Source organism: Drosophila santomea, chromosome X (assembly GCF_016746245.2).
Source record: "Drosophila santomea strain STO CAGO 1482 chromosome X, Prin_Dsan_1.1, whole genome shotgun sequence".
NCBI classification, from domain to species: Eukaryota; Metazoa; Arthropoda; class Insecta; order Diptera; family Drosophilidae; genus Drosophila; species Drosophila santomea.
Window position 1 is genome coordinate 14,606,115 of NC_053021.2, and position 11,975 is coordinate 14,618,089.

Genomic DNA, 11,975 nt, shown 5'->3' on the forward strand with positions numbered 1-11,975 from the left:
GTGCAATGCCGATGAAGATGAGGCAAAGTGGGTGGTTCAGGATGCTTGCCATCGTCCAGGGCGGTTCGGTGGTTCGGTGGCCTCGGTTGTTCGGTGGCTCGGTGGTTCTGCAACTGCTGCCGGGGAAACCGAGAAACCCGCCAGGGACAGACGCCGTCCAAATGTGGCCGATGACGTTGATAGTACACGTTCCAGATGCACATACACACATATATTTGCAGCCTGTGCTTCTCCATTCTCCTCCCAAAAAAGGATACAGATACATATGTGCTGGCTTGGAACTGCAGGCGAGTCCTTTCGAATCCTTCCTCCCCAGGGCAACAATAAAAACTTGAATTTTGTTGATTTTATTTGCCGGCTAGGAGGTTTTTGGTATCCAGCTACGTAGGACACAGCTCCATATCCTCATCCTTGTACGTTCCTCATCCTTTCTAGCTGCTGCCTGGCAACGGTTCTCCGGGAATCGCCCAACTTGAACTTTATGCGCTGCGGCTGAGTGATTCGTGTTGGAGTCGAGTCGAGTCGAGTCGTGTAGAGTCGAGTCTCCTCTTTTGCTACCCAAACTAATATCCTCACAAAAATGGACCTTGGACGTTGTCTGGCGTAGAGACATCGACTCCGGACTGCAGGACTCCATTTCCATTCCCATTCCCATTCCCGTTTCCATACCCATTTTGAAAACAGCTCGCCCATCGAACGCCCAACTCCATCTGCAGATGACTAGATAGCACGCGTCGTTTTTGCCACTTATTGGACAGTCTCCAGTATCCTGGATCCAGGATCCGAGACTCAGACTCAGACTCAGACTCAGGACCAGACTTCTACCGTTGCCCCCCAGCCGAGAATGTTATGTATTTGCTGTCCATGTTACCCCACCGATTGCCAACCCAAAAAAGGGGGTTTATAGCCAGACTGCTGACTGCAATTTGGAGAACTTAACCGCAACTGGCAGTTGAAAGGGGGCTGCCAGGAAGGGGAGGGGCGAGGAGGGGAGGGGCATCGGGAGGAGCAGGACACCGCAGGGCAGGACACAAATTGCGAACAAATGAAAGTAGCGAAAACGTTCGACTGGAGCGGCGAATCCGCTGCACAGTAAGAAATTAATGACCCGTTTTTAATTACGATTTTTGCGGCTTCATTTGAAACAGGGATTATTTAATTAAATATTTTTAATGCTCTGTATTTATGTATTCCATTGACTTAACTATGCACCTAGCTGAACGTCTGTCAGTTTGAAATCATAAAAGCTACTGAAATAAGAGCACAAAAATTCTCAGTGTCTTTTTGGTTGTACATGTGTTCTTCTGCCGTGGGTCTTAGCCCTGCTTCTGTTTTAGTTTCAGTTTCTGTTTCGGTTTCTGTTTCGGTTTCTGCTGCAGTTTCTGCTTCTGTTTCAGCTGCCTTCGACTTCCGCTTGCACCTCCTCTATTTTCAATCTTCTGCCATCATCGGGCTTCGTTTTTTCGGCAGTTAAACTGGAGGTCAAGAGAGCACTGTAAGCCATGAATCTCACCAATCTGCTGACACATCCTTCTGCTCCTACACTTTGGCAACTCCCTGGTTCCTTGATGGGAAGTTGGAATATTATTCTCCAAAAATAATTTAAAACAGTACCATATTATATTTCTTGTTACATATTTACTTGAAAGTTATTGAAAGGCGAAGCTATCTTGAATTTCTTGTTAGCCATTAGCTGTTTGCTCTGCACTCTTTCCCTTAACCCTTGCATGCCCTCACTTAACCCACCAGCAGGTCTTGCCTTCTAAGCCAGTCACAGCTGCCATATTCAAATATGCGGTTTGGCACTCTTCAATTTACAACAAATCGTTCAAAACAGCAACAGCAACAACACCATAAATCACACACATTCTGGGCACCCATACACACGCACATGCACACATGCGGATATATGCATACATATGTATATGTAAATAGAGTGAGTTGGATCCTCTGCTTGCATTTTCTTACACACAATTGTCTCTTTTCTTTGGCCTCGCACAATGCAAAAGTGGGCGGTGCAAAAAAGGGGGAATGGGGGAGAGGGGGCGGTTGCTGGTGGTGCTGGGTGCTTTTGGCCTTTTGTGAATTGGTGTCCAAGCGTTTTATGTTTCAATTATGCGCAACTTGCGCCCAACAATGGCGCTGCCTCCGCCTCCACCTCTGCCGCTTCTCCCTTCAAATGAGGCTGCAAAAGGACCAAGAGACCAAAAGGATCCACCACCTTCATCATTTGCGCTCCTCCGTTTCCCTTGGCTTTCCATCTTTCACTGAATCTGTATCTGTAGCCGTAGCCATGGCACTGTCTGTGTGTTTGTTGATGCATAAATTCCCTCCACATGTATGCAGGCACATCACTCATACGCACACGCACACACACATAAACACACAAGGAACTGTGAGCTCTCGTCCTGCAGGAAGTTTCCCATATGCCATGTTCACAGAAAGAAGAGGCCCTTGCACTTTGTAGCCCGAGCTCTCTTTTGGAAACTGGCCAGAACCGGCGGCTAAGTTGGCAGAAATTCACCAAGAGTCCAACTGGGAATTCAATTAGGAACCTCCGACTTCCCGAGGTCAGCACAACTCATATTTTTTTTTTAAGCCTTTTTCTAACAGCAATTACAAGGAATTCAAGTTGCTGTACAGAAGCAATTGAAAAATATGCAATAAGTTCACATGTATATATTTAAATATATCCAAGTTCTATGGGGTTTTTGGACACAGGCTGACTCCTTTGAATTGCGATCATGACCAGTCGAGCACTTTAACCCTTTGCTTTACTTCTTCGGCCAATCAAGTTTTGGGACTTCAAGCTGTGACTGGAACTTAAAGATGTAGTTTTCTATACATACATATAAATTGTTTGTTGTAAGACGAATTTGTTGTAGGCATACGAAAATGGCGTTTTGACTTTCGAGCGAGTTTTTTAGTGTGCGTGGAGCAGAGCAAGCTGCGCAGTCGCAACAGCCAGCAAAATCGCAAAATCTCAATCGAAAATCGCAGACGATGACGATGCTGTGGCCAAGCCCAGAAAGAGATGGGGCGACCGGGCAGTAAGTGGGAGTGAGCGGGACAGAGGACGAGAGACCGCTGGGCTTGGCCCGAGTTTTATATATACATTTATTTTTTTTCCCATTTTACGTTGGCTTTATCAAGGTCTGGCCAATCAAAAAGTCCAACGACACAGACGCACACGCCAAATGGAGAAAGAGTGGGCAGATCTCCAGAGAGAGAGAGGGATATACCGTGAGCGAGAGAGACAGGGAGACCGGGGGAGACAAGGAGAGCGTGAGAGGGGGACAGCGGCGATCGACAAACAGACAGGTGTGAAGCAGTTTTAGCTTTTTGCAGTCAAGACAATAACAAATATCGTAATACAGTTGCAGATAAGGCAGTACGAGGGTATTAAAAACGGGGTAAGGTACTAGTAAACCTGTTGTTGTTGTGGTTGTTTTGTTTGTTGTTTCCCCCAACTCTCGATATTCTCCATCTCTCTCACTGGCTCGCTCACACACCCGATCGCCAACGAAGACGCCACCGATCGACACGAAGGCGAATCGGGCCCGAACCGGTACGAAAACGGTCAAAAAAAGCCAACGCCAAAGCCAAAGCCAACACCAAAGCCAACAACACCAAAGCCCCAAAGCCCCCAGTAAATAAGTTATCAGCAGAATTGTAACTGGAAACTGAATGAATAAATAAAAAAAAGGGGAGGCGTCAACAAAAGCAAAAGCCAGCAAAGCGAAGCAGAGCAAAGCGAACGGATAGTAAAGATCAGAGCGCGTCTTTGGGGATCGAGGAGAGAATCTACAGAGAAAAAATATGGTTGTCTTCAAACTTGTGCTATAAGTTTGAGACAAGGATTCTCCTTTTCACTTCTATAAACCATAGCAAATTCAGCATTTGGGATAAACGCATTTCATTATATAATGATCCATTATAATTTAAATATTTATATGTTTTTCGATAAGATCCAATGAAAATATATATCATTCCATTTTAAAAAAAGGAATATATTAAAATGTAATAGTTACAAGTTGCAAACATTGTTCTCTGTGCAGAAACCGTTGTTTGGAGACTGCAGAGAGCCACTTACGCACACCAATAGAGAGTGGGCTGGAAAAAGGTGGAGAAGTGGTAGATGGGGGCCTGCAAAGAGGGCTGGCAAAGAGTTGGGGAAGAGGTGGGGCAGAGGTGGGGAGGCACAGCGAATGGCGAGCAAGCGAATCGAGAATCGAGAAACGAGGCAATCGAAACGCAGCAAAACGCACGCGTGCCCATGGAAAATAAAACAATGAAGCTGCACTTAAAGATGGGGAAAGGATTAGTTTAAAGTTTAAAGATCCACAAACAAGGATTTTACTTGCTTATTGGTAATTAAATAAGCATCCTAGAATCTGAGACACTTTCTGTCGATTCTTTTTTGTGAAAATATTACACAATAGCCATTTTAAGTTGTAATACTTTTAAAGAGTACAGCTAAAGGCGAGCACTTTATATTAAAATCTCCGCATATCCCACTTCCACCCACAGGAAAAAGTCAATACTCCACGGCTCCTCCTTCACAAGTTCTTTCCATTTTTTCCATTCCCGGGGGAGGGATATCATCCAACATCGTCCAACGCATCGCAGCCATCCCAGCTGCATATCCCCTTCGATGACTCTGGATCCAGCTCCACTTTAAGGTGTGCAATGCAATGTGACAATGGCATCTTAATGATAATAATTATGGTGATAAGATGCGTGGGGCTCAGGGAGAGAAAGATGATGGGGGAAATGGAATTGGGGATTGGGGAACGGGGCATCCATCCAAGCGCTGATATAAATCGCTGGCAAACGGAAATGGGGAGTGCCGTGGACCTAAAGAACCATCGCATGCATTTGAGGTGGGGCCCCTACCTCCCCCCCGTTTTGAAATCCCTCTGGGGAACTCAATCTTTACGTTCAGAGGCCTTTGATTGATTTATTTATTTGTGCCGGGGCAACGCACATACGGATTTTGGATTGGGATTCGCATCTTGGTTTCGTTTTAAATCGGTAATCATTGAATTAAATTATGCCAGGGCGAAACACGAAATAAGAGACGGGGGAGGAGGCAGGGAAGGAGACCAAGATTCATCCATCCATCCAACCATCCATCTGAAGGTACACATATTCGTCCAAGCCTTCTTGGCCGCACCCACACCCACAACCTGGAGACGACAGCAATCATCGAGGAGGAGTTGGTCACATGCCAAAATCATCCAGAAACAACAGCAACCCAGCCAGCCAGCATCCACAACTCCATCTCCATCTTCATCTCTATCTCCAGCTCATTGGCTGTGAAGTTTTTATTGAATTCGCTGCCAAAACACCCACATGGCCCACGGTGTAGAATCCAAAATCCGAGATCCCAAATCCAAATCCGAAAATTGTTACCAATATATGAGGCTACAGTGTGTATTAACCTATGCTAGTACTTCGAAATAATTAAATATTACGTAAAATGCAAATCTACATTTGCAATAAGAACGCAAACTATGAAGTGCATGGCATGGCTAGCAAATAGTTTCTTAATATAATATTTTACTGTTGTAACCTAAGAGAGAAGCACAATTGGGGGACGCACTGTACTCCGCCTTATAGATGGGTGTGTGCACCGACTGGGTTCGACTTCTCGGGGGATCGGAATGGAGGTTTCGAGGTTTTGGAGGTCCGGCAATCCAACGGATTGCGTGGGCTTTGCATTTCCAATCTGCTCTTTGGTCGCCCGAGCTATTTATAAACGCAATGAATGAGCAAACGGATCAATGAATGAGCTAGTGCGCTGAGCCAGCAAAATAATAATTGCTTGGCTCAATTAAAAACAAAAAAAACGACGAAGACCAAGACCCCATGCCGAACCTATTTAAGGGGGGGATGGGTGAGGGGAAATGTAAAGACAAAAGACCGTCAACATGGAGCTTTGGAGGCTTCTTCGCGCTTCCTTCCTCTGTGGTCTTTGGGTTTCTTCGGATTTCTTTGGATTTCTTCAGATTTCTTTGGGTCTCTTCAGGCTTCTTTGGATCTCTTTAGATTTCTTTGGGTGTCTTTGGGTTTCTTTGACACTGCGTAGGCGCTGCCAAGCCCGTGGATCTTAATGAATGACTGCCACGGCCCGAAACTAATCACGTTGCAGCTTCGGAGCTTCTCATCGTCGAGCAAAAACCCCGCCCATCTTTTGCGCAGCTGAGTTATTTGATCTTGGCCTAATTTATGCAAAATAATTATTTCATTTTTTTTTTTTATATCCAGCAATAATTTTTTCGGTTTTTACTCGCTTTTCTTCAGCTGGGGGGATCTTCCGCATTTCCGGTTCGCTTTTGGCACGTGCTTCACGGGAATGGGCGAGCAGATGCAGATGTGCTGCTGGCTGGCTGGCTGGCTGGCTGGCAAAATAGTAAACACAAAACAAGGCAAGAAGGAAAACCCATTGAAATTTTCGTTCGCGCCTAGGCAAATTTGTAGCGCGTGCGCAGGCAGAAAAGGGGGCGGCGTAGGGCGGCGGGGGCGTGGCAGGATACTCCACCCCATCATCACTCACTCAGTCAGATGTTCGCCTTCGAACATTGCGGTTTGTTTTGCTCGCCGGCTACGCGTTAAATAGAAAAAAAAGTAAAAAACAAACAAAAAAAAAAAACGCAAAGCAAACGAAAGAAAAGAGAGAAAAAGAAATCGTGTTTGCAGAGACACAAAAAGGGGGGAAAATTGGAGGGTGGCGCTTTAACTATGACAAAGGTGCCAAGTTCCGCCGCACCAGCCAGCCAGCCACCCTCCGTTCGCCATTGAAAGTGAAAAGTTTGCCAAAGTGCGGGGCGGGACATCATAAAAAAGTACAAAAAAATAAAAAGAAGTAAAATATAAGAGAAAAACCGGCACACAAAAAATCGAGAAAAATTCCAAAGAAAATGCGCGTCAAAACAAACGCAGGCAAAAGAGTAAAAGATTCATTAACTTGTTAGCTTCTGTTTTTAGTCATTTTCTGGGATTCCCCGTTGCTCAGGGGTTTTTTTTCGCTTGTTTGCTCTTGCTAGAGGTTAAGTATACGCCAAGTTGGCTAGCCAAATAAAATAATTATAAGTGAATTAGGGAGAATTAAAGCCGGCAATTTGCACCACAATGTCAACATTTTGAAATATTTCCTTCTAGATTATTTTGCTTTAACGAAATGGTGAAGTGTGGGTATACATAACTACTACAAGATCCAAGATAAAGAAAACGGAAACAAAGTAGTAAATACTTATTCGATTTCAATCACAACTTTATGGCCTGATTGTAAAGTGTAAAACCCAAATCCGAAATGCAAAACTGGTTACTAAAAGTCTGCGAATAATAACGAAAGCATTCACACTTATTCACTTTATGCGCGTTTTATGTGCCGGTGAAAAACTTTAAAAATTAAAAAAGTCGGCAAACAAAAAGCGAACAAAAGCCGAAAAGCGAGTGGAAAACAAAGGCGGGTGCAAAACAATTCAGTGAAATATGAATGCACAAAGAGGGAGGACTCCCAGCTTCCCAGAGCAGCGAGGACACACATACAGGACTCTCAGGACTCTTGCCAGTACATGCAGCACAGGGCTGGCCAAAACGGATGCACCTAGCGAGACAGTTTGGACCAAGTCCTGCGGATCAGAGTTTCCATTTCCAGTTTCAGTCGCCGTCTGATTCTCAGACTCGCCGCAGCGGAAGTAACTCGCTGAGCGCTGTTGTGGCTGATTATGCTGCCAGTGGCAGTAGGGAAAAGGGCTCACAAAGGGGTTTTAGCAGGGGGCAGCAGTTTTCAGTGGGCTTCGGTGGGGGTTTCATATGGGGAAGGAGGCACACTGGTGTCTGGACCATGTGAGCGACGCTGGCGTCTCTCCCGCTGAGCAGCCCAGAACGGGCCAGTTTCAATTTATATCCGCCATGTCCTTGCCCCCCCGCGAGCATTCAAATGCAGCAGTTTTCTACACCGCAAGAAAAGAAGGGTAAGCTCAAAATATTAAAGCTGTTAAATCAAAATCCGTATCCCAAATCAATTTGAAAATTATAAATAGTAAATAAGAATAATAGAATGTAAGAACCTTTGAAGAAATGGTCTGATTTGTTTGGCTTCTGTTTTATATATACAACTTTAAGGTAGCAATTGGTTTTGGCCAGTAGTTTCCAGCATATATTCTCATATCTGTGAGCAGTTTAATTATACATAAACACCAGAGAGTTGGCATTCAGCCCGGGGTCATTTTCCACCTACCCATACTCATACCAATACCCATACCCCATTTGGGAGCCAACATCCAAAACGTTTTGGCCGCAGCTGGACAAAAGTTTGACGTCCACATGACGACACGTTGACACTGCGGGTGCAGGACCCTCGGGGAGTGGGCGGTTTCCGGGGTGGGGGTATCGGTGGCAGGGGCAGGGGAATGGGCAGGGGCACCGCTGTTATTTGTTATAACAATTGCAAACGGCTGAAAACGCGAGGAGGACGTTGCCATGGCAAACAGGAGCAGGATAACAAAAAAGGCGGCAGAGGCAGTGGCAGCGGCAGCGGTCGCCTGGTCGGTCGGTCGCTCATTTAATGGACACTGTTTGGTCGATAATCAAATTAAAAGAAAACCCAGCTACGAAAAAAGGCCAAAAGCTAAAATTGGTATGGCAGAAACAAAAAAAAAAGGAGCAAAGAAAAACAAGGGCAGGCGACAGGACGGCCGTGAGATGTCCACCCATCGATGAAACGATGAAATTATCAAGCTCCCGGTCGGTCGGTCAACGAGGGGTTAAGGGTTAACAGCGGGTTAAGTGTGGGCACGTGGGCAGGCGGGCAGGTGCAATTGGTAGACCCAAAAAGCGTGCCGCTCGATTACCGCTGACCATATAGGTATATCAATGAATGTTGAATCGAACCCCGTGTGCCCGCCAGGATGTTTGTTCAACCAAGCTCAACGGTCTGCAGGATATGCAGGTATTAACTGGCCGACAGCTGAAATTTTATTGTTTAATCGAATATTGTAATTGCCATCGATTCATTGATTAGTTAGTTATTTGGTTGGGTTCAATGCTTTTACTTTTACTTGTCCAAGTTTATTTACATGCTTGAATTGGAAATACACTTATGGCATGGCCCAGAAACCAACTCCAACTCCAATTAGACTGTCAAGTTTTGAAGATCTCCCGACTTTTCAGCCCTCTGGTTGGTTTTTTTTTTTTTGTTTTCAGCTCCCACCCACTTTAGGCACTCTCAATAACTTGTTGTACATGAACATTGCGACTTGTTCTCGGAAATTACTCATCAGGCCCATTGTCCCACCCTACATCCCTCCCCCCCCTTTAACCCATGTTTCCGATAAGACGTGCACCGCCCATGGGCGGCATGACGAAATGCTGTAAAACTCATAATGTTGTTTTTGTTGCTGGCGGAGATCAAAAAGATTCCCACTGCCACGAAAAATGTCAACAAGCGAAAAAGAAGCATCGTAATGGTTGTGGTGTAGAAAACAAAAAAAAAAAAACAAAAAAACCGAATCAAATTGAATCGAAATTGAAATTGTAGCAATTAATTATGATAGAATGGATATTGGCGGGGCGGGGGGAGGTGGCACAAAAGAGGCCTAACAACAGCAATTTTGGGGACAACAGATATCGATAAGGATGGGTACTAGCACTCCAAGTCCGATGCTCTCCATCTGGAAACGCGTCCAAGCTCCGATCGTCAGCAGTTAGACCTCCTCTTATCACACTCTATATGTTACCTGGAAAAGAAGGGCGGCAGAGCCATCCCGCTTTGTTGGTTTTGATTTGTAAGACAAATAGACCGAAAACGAAGAGAAGAAAAAAAAACCCCAGAACAGCAAACAACTTTGCGAGCAATTAAAATTGTTTGACGACATGGGGATGGGATCGAGAGGGGCTCTTAAAGAACAACAAAAAGTTGGTGGATACCTATATAACTGGGGAGTGGGCAACTGGCCGAGTCAAGTGCGTCACTGTCCACTCGCTCTGTGTCTCGCTATCTAGATAAGATTGATAACACTGCTTGCTCATTCGGCAAATGGAAAATCTGTGCAAAAAAACGGGCCAACCGGGCCCCAAAAAACGAGCGAAAAAAAAAAAGAAATACGTTATGACTTTATGGCTCGGGACAATCCATATTATAACAATGATATGGCCAAGCCATATGAATGTGGCCCGCTATACAAGCTTTATGACTTTACGGCCCTGATTTCCCTTTGAACTAAGCCGTTTTCCGTCTCCACACTCACTCGACCAACGTCCGAGAAATCGCAAAAAAATCGTACGGAAATTTCACGGAATGACCAGGCGGTATATATGGTAAAAATTAAAGCAAATCTTTCGTAGCACCAATTGCCGGAAAGTACAGCGAGTAATAACAGAAAAAAAAAACCTTAAATCTGAGAAATCATTGCAAAACACACCTAGGCGAGTTCTGATTTAGGTATGGCGATATCGCAGCGATAACTCGACTAGATACAAAAAGCAAAAAAAAAAACAATAAGCAAGCTAAAAGAGAACTTCCATATGGCAAATAAGATGGGTGCGGGTGTACGGCGGAGGCGTGACATGGCCCACTGATATGGCCTGACCACATGGCACACGGTTAACACATCCTCATTGCCTGGCAGGTGGAAGAGATATAGAAATGTCCAGCTATTTAAACGATATTTATTTATTTACTCTTGTATGAGCTTTATAAACGAAACGTTACAGCTTTATATCAACACTATTTTCTTAATAAATATTACCCAACTGAATATCATAGAAAATAAAACACATATTTATACTTTTACTTCAACTACAAAGTTATGGTTCTTAAGTACAAATCAAAGACGCCTTAAGAAGTATGAATGAAATATATAAGTTCGAAGGCGATCCCAAAGAATAATCCATTTCCAAGTTTTTTAGCCCATAAAAATTGCATCAGCACCTGACAAAAACATCCATCAGCTGTTTGCGCTACGCCGGTACATGAAAAAAAGCCCAATTGGGGAATCCTTGCTGGAAAAGTTTTTCCCCAAACTTAAAGCAATCCCAAGCCCAATCCCACTTACCTTGTGCAATTCGAACCGCGGGCATTTTAATTCTCATTTTTGTTTCCAGTTTCCGAAGGTGTTTCAAAACTTCGCAGACACAGGCACACAAACCCAGCGAAGGGCAATGTCCTGCCGATCTCCCAATTCCAACTGGGATGCCAACTTCCAATTGGCCTACGTTTATAAAGTTTTTCAAGTTATTGTTTCCTTTTCTTCCTAGACCTACTCTCCTTTAATTATGTATTTATATTGCACGAACCTCGTTTTTGGTTTTAAAAAAAAATCACACATTCACCAATTGGAATCTCTAGCTTTTAGTATCCTAATCAGACAGCTTCAGCTTGGTTTTTGGGGGCTTTTCGAGGGCTGCCATTTTCCAAAAAAAAAATGAACTATTCTTCGTACACTTGTCACTTGGTTTATATTTCTTTAATGACTCTTGTGATCTGTGATTTAAATTGGAGTATAGGAACCTTAAGCACGGGGGACTCTTTTAATTGCTACCTTGAAGGCTTTTTTGTTTGTTTGGCAGTTTTGTTGGTGTTGTTGTCACAAACGCACGCGGTTTCATTTGTATGGAAAAGAAGGGAAAACCAATTGGGTTTTCGCAGGCTGTATGTTTAACCAATTGGATTTTGTATATATATTTTTTTTGTTGATAACACACGCCGGAGACACTTGAAAAAAATTGCACAAAGTGTGTATAGGTATACGTTTGATTTTGTTAAGTATATACCAAAATATATATATTTTGGTTTTAATTTGTATTATGATTTGTTTTTGTTACCAAGTTAGTATTAGTATTATAGATGACCGCGACGGCTAACGGTAAATCGGCAAAAAGCGGTGTTTTATTTTTGTTATTTTTATTTTTTTGTTGTTTTCAGTATGTTTTGGCGGCGTAATGTAGTATAGCGGTTAGCAGCTCCG

General features: G+C 44.0%; 1 protein-coding gene across 1 annotated transcript in view; it reads right to left on the minus strand.

The window, feature by feature from the left end:
* Positions 1-11,741, minus strand: part of LOC120456571 (B-cell lymphoma/leukemia 11A) — a 45,838-nt gene extending 34,097 nt beyond the window's left edge. Inside the window, exon 1 of the mRNA XM_039643459.2 lies at positions 11,064-11,741. Coding sequence (XP_039499393.1) covers positions 11,064-11,100 — 37 coding nt within the window. The 5' untranslated portion in view covers positions 11,101-11,741. The remainder of the gene's footprint in view (positions 1-11,063) is intronic.
* Between the last annotated feature and the right edge of the window lie 234 nt (positions 11,742-11,975).